This window comes from Sciurus vulgaris (assembly GCF_902686455.1).
Source record: "Sciurus vulgaris genome assembly, chromosome: 7".
In the NCBI taxonomy this organism is placed as follows: domain Eukaryota; kingdom Metazoa; phylum Chordata; class Mammalia; order Rodentia; family Sciuridae; genus Sciurus; species Sciurus vulgaris.
In genome coordinates, this window is record NC_136467.1 from 58,234,768 (window position 1) to 58,248,910 (window position 14,143).

At 32.6% G+C, this 14,143-nt stretch overlaps 1 protein-coding gene across 5 annotated transcripts in view; it reads left to right on the top strand.

The window, feature by feature from the left end:
- The window catches only part of ATG5 (autophagy related 5), a 115,414-nt gene that overhangs the window by 30,077 nt on the left and 71,194 nt on the right, over positions 1-14,143 (top strand). For 4 of the 5 annotated variants that reach the window (XM_079149054.1, XM_079149056.1, XM_079149057.1 and 1 more), the window contains exon 4: positions 4,027-4,105. The exons of the other annotated variant lie outside the window; for it this stretch is intronic. In XM_079149054.1, coding sequence (XP_079005180.1) covers positions 4,027-4,105 — 79 coding nt within the window. The remainder of the gene's footprint in view (positions 1-4,026; positions 4,106-14,143) is intronic. 5 annotated transcript variants of the gene reach the window in all.

Sequence of the window (14,143 nt, forward strand, 5' to 3'; positions counted from 1 at the left end):
AGTTGTCCATGAATCTTTATCTTATTTATTTATATGTGGTGCTGAGAATCAAACCCAGTGCCTCACACACGCTAGGCAAGTGCTCTACCATTGAGCCACATCCCCAGCCCATGGTTTGATTTTATTTTAAGAAATACTACAGGATAATTTACTTCTATTTTTTAGAATGTTTTTATCTTAATAATTTATAAGTATTTCACTATAATACTTAAATTTCTATCATAATCCTGAATGTACTAGGAGCATTATCATCATTTACCTTCTGGGATCAATGAACTTAAAAAATATTTATCTAAGTCATTTTAAAATATGATTTAGAGAAGTTAGAATAAAGGAATAGTATAAAACAATTCTTAGCAATTTTGCAATGCATTTAAATTCAGCAACTTCAGATTTTTTTTTTTTAATTTTCCTGGTTTTGAAAGTAACTGAACTGGGCAGTGTCTACTGAATGAAACTCAGTTGCAACTACTTTGTTCAGTATCTGTCAGACATTAAAATAAGATGCTAAGAAGTTCTAGCTTAGCATTACTTCCTTTTCTTGCACTTAGCAGCAATACTTGAAGATGTTTGTTTCTGTGCTGGGAATGGAACTAAGGGCCTTCTGCATACTAGGCAAGTGTTCTGTCACTGAGCTATATATATCCTCAGCTCTAGACTTTAAAAATCTTTGGCAGCTCATAATTTTGTTTTAAGATATTTTCCTTTTTGTATGGTAAATGCCAATTAGAATGATCAGTCCATTATTTATATATTTTTTGGATCTACATCAGCATATTTCATTCAGTTATCTTTGTATACAAATCTACTGTTAGCAGATACCCCCATCAAGTCAAACAGATTGTGCAAATGGCATAAAAGATGAAAGAATTTATTATACATCCTTTTAGTTAAATGGAATAGTTAGGTTCTTATCTAAAATATTTTTGTGATAAATTACTATGTTGATAAGAATACCATGTGTTCCTTCTGTCCTTAGAAATATGTTATTCACTAGTAGTTCTTGAGGTCTATAAAATTTATCCTAGGATATCATTATCTAACAATTCATTGAGATGTCTATTAAATGACCCATTTCCCCATGTCATTAAAGTCCAGAGTACTGCTGTTTCTTTGCATTCATCTTCTGATTTGTGCAGTAATGTGAAACATCTTTCCTTGGCAGTTTTTTTTGATTTACCGTTGTAAGTGGAAAATGAGAAAGCTTAAATTTTCCTTTTTTTTTTTTTTTTGTCAATGGTAGCTAAAAGCAGACTCCAAAGATGGGGTCTGTATTCTTACTTTACACTTTTTTTTAAAGATGATGTAATATTTTAGGCAATAGAGAGAAAATGGAGGAAGGGTTCATTATTGCATTGTCCTTCCAGGCATCCCATTCTTTCAAATTTTTATTATTTTAGTCTTTTTAAATATAGTTGGAAATAATTGTTGAATGATAGTGAAATAATTCCTAGGATGTGATATAGCAAAATGTTGCAAGAGATCACTAAATTCTGTAATATATCTTGGATTTATAAAAGGACCCAGTGAATGCAGACAGTGTGTACTAGATGAAGTAAGTTTTTATTTTTTTTAAGCAAGGTATTTTTGTGGTACTTAAAGCCCTGTGAATTCAGGGCTTCAACACATGGAGGCAAACTCTCTGTACATCCCCATCTTTAAGTGAGTTTTTCCTGGTCTTTTGAAGTTCATTAAGAAGGAATAGAAGAGGATTAGAAAGGGGTAAAGTATCAATCATTAAAATTTTTAAACTACATAAAAAAGGAAACTCCTAACTTAAAATTGGGTCCATTGGCTCTTAACTGAGTTAAGGACTCTGAGGATCTTTATTGATTTATATATTCATCAGCTTCATGTTGTCCACTTTGTTCAAGATTCTATGCACTTAGTGTTTTTCTTTTAATATCAAGAATAAAAAAATGACAAAAAATTTAGCTTGTATTTTATTATAAATGTTTATAAAAAAGATTTGATTTTTATGACAGATGGCTTTTAAGACTTGATATTTTATTTAATTTTAGAATTTGCTTACAATTATTTTTAGAACTGGCCGGGAACCAGTGAAACATTGGATTTCCTAGTCATTTTATGAGATCCCAGGTGAACTTTATCTAATAGTCCACCTATGTAATTTACAGGTATTTCTGTATTAATTCTATTTGTAGCACTATTGAAAATTGGGTAAGGAGAATACTATCACTTTTGAAATTTTATATCTTCATTATGAATGCCAAGTAATTTATTAAGTAGCCACATTCATTTGGTTGTGCAGATACCTGAGACATTAAAAAGAATAGATTGAATACTTGAAAAAGGGTTTATTTTGTAAACATAACAGTTCATTATTTAAAACTTTTTTTTTCCCCTTTTTAAATTTTTAAGTTTTTGGTAGTGTTGGGGATGAAACCAAGGTCCTCATGTATGCTGGCCAGTTTCCTTACCAGTGAGCTACATCCCCAGCCCTTGTACAATGTTAATAGTTCAGAGAGAATGATCAGAATTGCATAGAATCTTTAACTTGTCTATAGTCCAATATTTTTGGCTTTTTGATTTTATTTTTTGGCAGAGACCAAAATTTTTATGGTTCCAGTTTTCTTTTAGTTTATTTCTGGTTTTCAGCGGTTAATGTTAGATGCTAAAAATAACTTTTGGATAAACAGAGGTTTTAAGGTTTAAAATAAACAACATAAATTAAAACTATTTCATTTTTTCCCAAATATGTCATTCATTCTAAATTCATTCTATATAAATACATGATCTCTAGTAACTGATGATTTTTTTCACAATTATATAGAAGTAAGCAAACATAAATAACATTAACTTTTTTTTTTCCTTTTTTTATGGTACCAGGAATTGAACTCAGGGGCACTCAGCCACTGAGCCACATCCTCAGTCCTGTTTGATATTTTATGTAGAGACAGGGTCTCACTGAATTGCTGTAGCACCTCAGCCTCCCGAGCCACTGGGAATTAAGGTGTGCACCACTGTGCCCAGCAACATTAGCTTTTTTGGGAGGGTTGTGGAGACAGTGCTGGGGAACAGAACCTAGGTCCTTGTCTTAGCTAGGCAAGCACTTGTAACACTGAGATGTATTTTTAGCCTATAATATTTGAATGTTGGTCATTTACTCATTTTGAGGGAGATTAGATATACTTTCAGATTTTTAGCTCATAAATCTAAAAGTAACACACCAGTACTTTATATAGAAATAAAATCAATAATGTATACAGTTATGTTTTTGCCTTTGTTGGGAGTATAATTTAATTCAGATTGACTAAGTAATTACCTTAGTTTATATTCTTTAAGAGGATAACTTAAAAAATGTTTGCCCATTGAAATCTGCCAGGTTTGTAGTATTCACATTTGTCTATTGCAAAGTAATTTGTTTCACTGAATGAGGTTTATGTGTTAGGACATTCTCTTATTTAGGAAGTCCAAACTTTAGTTTTAAGAAAATGTTAAAATTAGACTTAAGAAGAATATTCCTTGCTTTGGGACGATGTTGACATTATCATGTGAGAAAAACAAGGTATAGTGTATTTTGTAAAGAATTCTGAATCTATATTTAGATATTTGTGCATAGGTAAAAGACTGGAAATTTAGTGCACTATACTGTTAAAAGGAATAACCATTGAATAGGTGGTTTGCATGCTTCTTAGGAGCTTGTATTGGTTCTTAGTTTTCTGAAATTTTAAGTTGTTCTAAATTTTTAAAAAATATTTCAATTTGCTCATTATGAACACTGGAATGATGATTTGTTATTACCTTATTATAACACACAAGCACACAGTTGGTAAAGAATGACTTCCTGTAATCCTATTGTGTATATTGAGTTTTTTGGGGAAAACTACCTGATGACTGGAAAGTATATTGGCCCAGGGATGTAACTGTAAATGTTACCTTCTTGTAATTGATCAAAAGCCCATGATATTTGGTCATAAAAACAAGTGCTGGAAATTTGTTTTGGAGTTGTAGTTACCACTTTACATATTTATTCTCTCTTAAAATATACTCTTTCATTTTTAGGCATTATCCAATTGGTTTGCTATTTGATCTTCTTGCATCAAGTTCAGCTCTTCCTTGGAACATCACAGTACATTTTAAGGTATAGTTTAAATAGCATTTCCCATTTGTCCCACTTGCAATACTTAATAAATAGAGTAGTTTTTTTTTTTAAGTGAAATTATTTATTGTTTTCCTATGACACCCGTAGTTGCTAAGCTTCCATTAGTGTTTGTTTGTAAGATATTTTTTAGTTTTTCCCTAACTTTTGGCTGATCCATTTGAAGTTTTAATGTATAAGTACCCTCTTTAAAATTAGAGCTGAATCTACTACTTTGAAAATTTATAATAGTTTTTGAAAATTTGTTTATTTAAAAAATAAAATAGAATAAAATTCCTGAGTGTAGATGTATACAAAAGACTAGGAAAGGGGACAACCTAATATTTTTGAGCAGTTCTAAGACTAACTTCATTGAAGGAGAAGAACAGTTAGATAGGAGTCCAAAGATTTGATGTACCTCTCTTTTGAGAAATATTCATTCCTGTAGTGTTTAAGACTAGGATAAATTTAGTATGATCTACTTTTGTCTCACTATATTACAAATACATTGAAACAGCCATTCTTCTATTCTACCCTCCAATTCATTTGCAAATGCTAGTGAAGAATTGAAAACACTTTTAATTGCTCACTGGCAGTGATTCTCAAATGACAGTGGGTGTTGGAGGGGAGGCATATAGAGTTTGAGAAAGTCACTTAGGTGTCTGATTTGCTTTCTTTAAGGGGGTACCCATTTAAAGTCAGTGCTCAAAGTCTGCTCATCCATTCTTCCTATGATGCTTTTCCTTCCTACTTTACTGTAATTGAGTGAGGGTCATTAGAGCTTATTATTACTCTGTACATATGCACTAATGTGTGTTGCACAGTACTGTGTTATTATAGCTCATGATTGCTACCAAACCTTACAGATTGATCATATGATTCTGATATGTGTGAATTTTAGTTATCATGATATATTCATGTATTCAAAGCAAGAATTTCATATATATCCACACACAGCAATTTATGCTTGAGAGTAGTGTGAAAATAAAACTTATTCAAATATATTAAGGATAGAGGTTATGTATTGTTTAACAAGCCTTTCCTGTTAATGTTGGAAAATAAGAATACAGTATTTAGATTGTTTACTTTGTGTGAGAGAGAGAGAGAGAGAGAGAGAGAGTGTGTGTGTGTGTGTGTGTGTGTGTGTGTGTGTGACAGAGACACACACCCTAAAAGACTTTGAAACCTAGGTTAAAATGTGTCATAGCTCTGTTAATTCTTTTTGTAAATATTGAGATTCCTCTCTGAGCTAGCTAGTCACTGTTCTAGGATCTTGGGATACACAGACTGATGAAGTGACTCTTAAAAACTCAAGCATTTTAGGGTACCTAGTGGCACTCCATAAGTCCTCTGTAGTTATTGGTTGAATGAATCAGTGGATCATAATGATAGGAAAAGAAAAGACTAAGACTTGTTTTCATTGGTATAGTTCAGTGAGTCTCGAAGCAATGTAAGGACCTCGGGTTGGGGGTGAGTTCCCTGAAATCCTTCAGGAGATCCATCATGTAAAGTCTATTTCAATGATAATTTTGAGGTATTATCTGCCCTTTCCACTATGTTAACATTTGTACTGATCTACAAAAACAGGGGTGGTTAAAACTACTGGGGACCTAAGCATAAAGCAAAGCAATGTACCAAGTTACTAGTGGTCATTGTGTTCTTCACAGCTATACGCTTGCAGTAAAAAGAATACTTGTTTACCTAAGACTGTTCTGGATAAACTGTTTTTTTGTTGGTGTGTGTGTGTGTGTGTGTGTGTGTGTGTGTGTGTGTGTGTGTGTGTGTGTTTGGGTTTTTGGTGATGCTGGGAATTGAATCCATGGTATTGCACATCCTAGGCAGGCATTCTACCACTGAGCTATTAGTCGCAATTCAAAATTTTTACTTATTATTAATCTTGACTCTTAGGTACATGTGTTTTTAATATCTTATGTGATGAAATGGATAGTTCACATTAAGATCTTTTGTTGCAAGGCAAATATGGTTGTCCTTCATGATTTGGTTTCCAGCTGAACTAGCCATATTTTTCATGACACACTTTGGGTGTTCACACTTACTTGTTACATATTTTCTTGAAAATGGATAGAACTTTTCATTCCACAAAACACCTGATAATATAGTGTGCCAATAATAAAATTTGAAACTCAAAGTGAAAACTACAATTTTAGAAAACACAATTCTGCCACTATGAGTGTGACAGCCACTTTCTGGAAGAATTTTCTGATGAGACTGATGGTCGTTTTAACATCCAATTTGTAAAAAATTTCATGGAGTGAAATGTGTCGACATTTGGAGATCTATATAACTCAGTGAACAAACGTTTTCCAGATGAGTAGTGTACAGTGTTAGAAAATTATGCCTTGGGTAAATTCAAACTGCAGGTTTAGAATGAAGAATTTTAACATAACTGTATAAAGTAGTCACTGACATACTTTCAAATTCCACATCAGTATTATGATCAATTTTTGAATTAGGTATAGTATTGAAGAATACTCACAGATCTGAAAAGGACACCAAAATATAATTTTACCAATTACATATCTCTGTGAGCCTGGATTTTCTTTATAAAATTTCAACAAAACAGTGTATTGCAAAATATATTGAATATAGAAGCTAATGAGATAGTTCATCTGTCTTCTATTAAAATATTAAAGGTATTTGTAAAAATAATACCAGCCATCTCAGTTTTTTTTTTTTTTTCTTTTGTTCTGGAAGTTATTTTTAATGACGATGAGATTTTTTTCACCTATGTGATTGGATTAGTTTTGATTATTTTAGTGAGTTAATGTTTTTAAATATCTCAATGAATAGAATCATAAATAATATGTAAATATGATAATAATGTAATCTCCATAAAAACAAGCTCTTCTTTGGTCAGTAATACTTCATGTTTTCTTCCAAATAGAAAGGTTTATTAGAGGAATCAAATTGAAGAATCTTTGAAGTAGTAAGAAAATTACATAGGATAGTTTGTTTGCTGAAACTACCAGTGTGTCTTTCAACTACTTAAATCTTTCTGATCCTAGTCTGTGTTGAAGGGAAATTATCACCCCAATCCACCCCCTAACCCCCTCCCACCAAATACTATGTACTGAGTTCTCTTAAGCATTATATCATGACCTAGTTTACTCCAAAGATTGTCTCCAGGTATTTAATTAATAGCTTGCACTAATTTTGTAGGCCTGCTTCTTTTTACTATCTTGTAACTTTTGACTCCTTAATTTGCAGGTAGTACATGCCTTTTTAGTGAGGAAACAGGTTTTTTTCTTTGTCTTTTTTTGTTAAGTTTCTAGAAAATAAGTTTATTCTTTCAACATACTGTATTTATCAACAATTTTATGTTAGTTAGTGGTTAGTGCTCCAGCATGTGTTTAATCTTTTTTGATGCAGTCTTGAATGTACTAAATGATATTTCTGTTTTAATCAGACTTCTTAGAGTTTTATTTAACAGTTGATTTCAAAGTTAATGATTTTGTGTGGTACTAAATCCTACCAGAAACCCCCATGTTGCTACTACAGAGTCTACTACAATCAGATCATAGACTGATTCTTGAAAAACAAACCAAAACCTGCTGAAAACTTTTCAACCATTTGCTTTCTAAATTTTAACTGAATTTGATGCTTGTGATTTGAATAGATTTATAATGCTTATAGTGGATATACTTTATTGTCTATAGTAATGCTTTGCAAACTTTAACATGCTTTCAAATTACCACTGTATCAATGTGCAGATTGTGATTCTGTAGGTTTAGTGTGCATGTAGAGATGCTATATTTCTAAGTTTAAAGGTAATGTGATGCTCTTGGTCTATCTGACTACATGTTAAGTAACGAGTTTAGAGAATAATGTAGATATACAAGTGAATAATAATTGTTTTACAGAACCAAAGGGTTTTAAGGATGAGTCAGAAAATGTTTTTGTAAGAATTTCTGAAATTGAGAAAAATATTATGATTATAAAAGTTAACTTTTAAAATATGCAGATTTGGTTATTTACCTTGATTTCTTTCACTATTTGTCAAAATAGGAGTGAAAATTATACTTCTTCAGACTTTTCTAATTTTAATTGTTTTTTGATTTCTGAACTCAACCTACTAAGAAAAATTGCTCATTTCTGTCTTCACAGTTTTTGTAGAAAAATTCAGACCTGCATTAGGAAAGTTAAGAATAGTTCAATTAACACCCATATACTTTTTAACATTTTGCCATTTTTGCTTTATTTCTCTTATCTTTTTTTTTCTCTTTGATTTTTCCCCCCTTAATACTATAGGCATGTTGCTTGTAAAGCTGCATTATAATGCAAAAGGATGCTTACAATGTGGAATTTTTCAAAAGTGTGTTAGTGTGATTTGAAAATTTAGTGATATCTGGTGAGGACATCCAGCTCTTTGAAATGCCTAGTTCTGTTGTATAACCTAAATTCAGTTTGTTATTCTATTAGAATAAAAAAAAAAAGAAAAAAAATACCTTGGTATTTTTCTTTCTTTTCTGGTAACATGGTGCTAATTTGTTTTTGTAAAGAGCAGACATTCTCTTTTTGAATTTTGGTAGCAGTTATTAAGGGTAAGAGCTCACATTTGTTAAGCAAATGAGGATAGTACTAATATGCCAAACTCCTCTGAATTTTGGGAATACCATGCTAGATATGCCAGACCATCCTCTTGTGCTTAAAATGGCACTATAAGTAACTGTAAAACAAAACAAAATATATGAAGTAGAGCTATTTTTAGGCACTGAACATTAGCATACAGGGCAAGCCCCATGTTTAGTTCATCTCTGTGCTTTGGGCCAGTCTCCTGACTGTGGCATAAGGAGCCAAATTGAAGGACAGAACAAGGGAGTTCTGCTGAATTGAAGATGCAGAGATTGGAGTACTGGGTTTCTGAAGTTGTTAGAACTTGTAAGGAAGGGTATCAGACTAAGAAGAAACTAAAGTATATGTGTGGGGTTCCCAAGGTACTGGGTTGAGGGCTGGGCTTGCACATACATAGGTGATATTCTCCAGGGCCTAGTAGAGAGTGGTTATTATGGGGTTAGAGTGGAAAAAGATACTGGAAGTCCTGTAATGCTAGGAAATATTGGATTCTAGAGTGTCCAGAGTATACATACATCAAGATATCACACAGGACATTTATTTGGAATACCAGAATTTGAAAGTAAGGATCATATGTCAGGAGAGGGGTTGGTAAATCATACTTGTATATCAAATCTGACCTCTGGCCTTCTTTTTTTTTTTTTTTTTATGCTTTTTTTTTTTTTTGTGGGGAACAGGGAGTGGTTACTGCAGATTGAACTCAGGAACACTTTTACCATTGAGACACAGTTGCAGCCTTTTTATTTTTTATTTTGAGACAGGGTCTCACTTGAGTGGGCCAAACTGGGCTTTAACTTGTGATCCATCATCTTGCCTTAGCTTCCTAAGTTGCTGGGGTTGCAGGTACACCACCACAGCCAGTGGGTCTGCTGATAGTTTTTGCATGGCTTATGATATAAAGGTAGTTTTAACATTTAAATATTTGAAAAAAATTGTTTTTAAGAATAAAATTCTTGACCATAAATAAAGTTTTAGTAACCATAAATAAAATTGCATTGAAATTTAGCCATCTGTGGAAATTTATACAATATTATCGGTGGCTTCTTTGGGGCTATAACAGCAGAGTTGAGTATTTGCAGTAGAAAGCATATGGCTTACTCAATTTATAACGTGACTAATTCTCTACAGAAAGTTTAACGATTTTGATCTCTGTTGTATAGTAAAAGTTGTTCTAGACCTGCCCAAATAAAACCTTAAACTAAGCCATTTAAGATTAAGTAATATCAAGAACAAAATTCAGTATCTTAAAAGAAACAGGTAATCTGCAGTCCTTATATCATATTCACAATGCCCAGCATATAATCAATAATTTCTTGAATGGTAAATAAACAGAAATATATCATGCAGAATGAGTGAAGAAAAATTTGTTTTCAATTGAAACTGATCCTAAGATAGCCTACATCGACAGAGCCTCTGGGATAACATCAAGTAGTCTAACATATATGTAATTGGAGTTAATGGAGATGAGAGGGGAGAGAGAATGGACTGAAGAAAAAAAATTTTTTTTAAAAAATTTTAGTGACTTAAGGAAAGGTTTATACTCTTAAATAAAAAAAAGAAAAAAACTCACAAAACCACAGGCAGCACATAAATTTTACATGTTGGGAATGTAGCTTGATTGTGTAGCATTTTCTTAGCATACTTGAGACCCTGATTTTAATCACCACCATGAGGGTGTTGAATATATATGTATATTTATTGTGTGTTTGTATATGTGTGTGTGTGTGTATGCATGCATAAATTATATAAAAACACTAACAACCTCTCAAAAACAAGAAAAGACTGAAAATTTATAAAAATAGGATGGCTGTAATCTTTGGATAATGGAATTAAGAGTGACAATTATTTCAGGGTAATTTTCTGCATTTTCAAAACCACTATAAATATACACATCTCTATAAAACTTCTAGAACAGAAATACCATTTTACATGATATATATTCTTTACTAGAATTTTGGAAAATACAGAAATAAAATATTTTTAAAGAAATAATAGACTCATTTCTCAAAGTTACAGCAATCAAGGCTGTGGGGAACCTACAGAAGGGGAAAAATATTTACAAATTGGACATCTAATGAGTGTATAGAATACAGTATAAAGAACTCTTATAACTCAAGAATAAAAAAATAAACAAATGAAAAATGGTCAAAGGATTTGAATTGGCATTTCTCCAAAGAAGATATAAAATTGGTCAGTAAATATAGGAAGAGATATTTAGCATAATTAGCCATTGGGGAAATACACAAACAAAACAATAACAACAACAAAAAACCTTACAATGATTTATCCCTGCACATTCTAGATGGATTGTAATTTAAAAAGTTGGATAATGATGTGTTGAAGAGTGTTCCTTCATTGCAGTGTTCCTACATTGTTCATGGGAATGTAAAGTGGTACATCCTTCAAGCATATGGCATGTCCTCAGATGTTTAAACAGACTTATCATGTGATGCAGCAGTTCCACTCCTACTATTGCACTCAAGAGACTTGGAAACATACACCAACACCAAAACCTGTACATAACTTCATTATTTATAATAAGCAAAAACTGGAAACAGCTCATGCCCATTCATTGACTGATGGATGGATAAACAAAATGTCATAAAATCTGTAATATAATTATTTCATGAAAAAGAATGTATTACAAATATATTCTACAACCTTGAAAACATGATGTTAAATGAAAGAAGGAAGACAAAAAACTGCATACTGAATAATTCATTTCTATTAAATGTCCAGGATAGTGAAATCCATAGAGATAGTACATGAACTGCTTTTTAGCATTTGGAAGGACAGCATGGAAACAGTGCTAATGGCTATGGGATTACTTTCTTTGTGGGATGATGAAAATGTCATGCCATTACATAAGTGTTTATTGCACAACCTTGTGAATATAATGAAAATCACTCAAATTGTACTTTTTCAAAAAGGTGAATTTTAAGAAATGAATTATATCCTGATTTTTTAAAAAGTTTTTATTAGTACATTATGATTATATATAATTGTGGGATCCATTTTGACACAGTCACACATGCATGGAATATGATTTACTCCATTTCTGTCCCTAGTGTGTCTTCTTTCCCCTCCTTCCTTCCCCCATTCCCCTTCTTCTACTCTACTGGTTTTCCATCTGTTTATTTTTCTTTCAGTTTGGTGCTTTATACATAACCTGTAGTATGTACATAGCATAATTTGTCAGATTCATTCCTCAGTTCCTCCCTTTTCCTGTCCCTCCATTCCTCCTCAATTCTATTCCTCTACACTGATGTCCCCTGTTTTCATGGGATTCACCTCTTTCCCTTTTTTCCTTATACTGCTGTATCTTCCATGTAATGAGAGAAATCATTTTACCCTTGAATTTGCGAGTCTGGCTTATTTCACTTAGCATGGTGTTCTCCATTTACCAGCAAATGGCATAATTTCATTCTTATTTATGGCAAAATGTAGATCCATTGTGTATATATTCCACATTTTCTGTATCCCTTCATCTGTTGATGGGCATCTGGGCTGATACCATAATTTGGCTGTTGTTAATTGCACTGCTATAAATGTCGGTGTGCCTCTATCACTATAGTATGCTGATTTTAGTTCTTTTGGTTAAACACCAAGGAGTGGGATAATTGAGTCGAATGGGGCTTCTATTCCTGGTTTTTTGAGGACTCTCCATAGTGCTTTCCAAAGTAGTTGTACTAATTTGCACTCCCACCAAAACATAAGAGTGTACCTTTTCCCCCACATCCTTACTAGCATTTATTTGTTTTCTTGTCCATTTGTTTTGTTTTTATTTTTGAGAAATGTCTGTTCAGTTCTTTTCCCAATTTTTGATTGGGTTATTTGTGGGGTTTTTTTTTGTTTATTTTTTTTATTTTTTATTGTATTGTTTATGTATTCTGGATATTAATCCCCTGTCAGAAGAGTAGATGGCAAGGATTTTCTTCCATTATGTATGCTTTCTCTTCATGCTCTCATTTCCTTTGCTCTGTGTAGGAACCTTTTAATTTGATGCCATCCCACTTATTGATTTTTGGTTTTATTTCTTAAACTTTCTGGGCATTGTTTAGGAAGTAGGTTCCTGCACCAATATGTTGCAGTGTTGACCCTATGCTTTCTTCTAACATTTGCAGAATTTCTGATATAATTCCTAGGTCTTTGATCCACTTTGATTTACTTTTGTACAGTTTGAGAGATAGGGACCTAGTTTCATTCTTCTACATGTAAATTCAGTTTTCACAGCACCATTTGTTAAAAAGTCTGTCTTTCTCCCACAGTTTTGGCCTTTGTCCAGTATCAGATGAATGTAACTATGTGGGTTTGTCTCTGTGTCTTCTGTTCCATTGGTCTTCATGTCTATTTTGATGCCAATACCATTCTGGTTTTGTTACTATAGGTCTGTAGTATAATTTGAGATTGAGTATTTTTTGTTTTCCTTTGGTACGAGAGATTGAATCCAGGGGTGTTTTACCACTGAGCCACATCCCCAGTGCTTTTATATTTTATTTAGAGATAGAGCTTTGTTAAGTTGCTTAGGGCCTCAGTAAGTTGCTGAACTTGCCATCCTCTTGCCTCAGCTTCCCAAGCTGCTGGGATTACAGGCATGTGCCACCACAACTGAATGAGATCAGATATTGTGATGCCCCCAGCATCACTCTTCTTGTTCAGTATTGCATTGGCTATTCTGGGTCTTCTATTCTTCCAATGAGTTTTAGGACTGTTTTTTTTCTAGTTCTGTGAAAAATGTATTAGTATTTTGATGGCGATTGCATTAAATTTGTATAGTGCTTTTAGTAATATGACCATTTTGACAATATTAATTCAGCCTCTCCAAGAACATGGGAGGTCTTTCCATCTTCTAAGGTATTCTTCAATTTCTTTTTTCAGTGTTCAGTAGTTTTTCATTGTAGAGGTCTTTTACCTCCTTGGTTAGATTTATTCCCAAATATTTTATTATTTTTAGGTTATTTTGGACTTGAGATTTTCCTGATTTCTTTCTCAACAGATTTATTATTGGAGTATAGGAAAGCCATTGGTTTTATGGTTATTGATCTTGTGCCCTGATACTTTGCTCAGTTTATCAGCTTTAGAAATCTTCTGGTGGAATTTTTTGGGTATTCTAGATACAGGATCTTGTCATCAGCAAACAGATAATTTTTCTCTTTTACCTATTTGTATCCCTTGAATTTCTTCCTTTTCCTTGGTTGTTCTGGCTAGAGTTTGAAGAACTATTTTGAATAGCATGGTGAATAATGGTTAATAATTTGGCAAGATAGTTCTCCAGTGATGTGTCCAAGAAAATAAACTCCAAGCAGGATAAATATTTAGAAAAATCACACCTAGGCTCATTGTAATCCAATTACTGAAAACCATTTATAAGTAGGAAATGTTAAAATTAGCCAGAGAAAAATAAAGATGACATAAAAAGGAACAGGGTTGTAAATGATGACTGGTTTC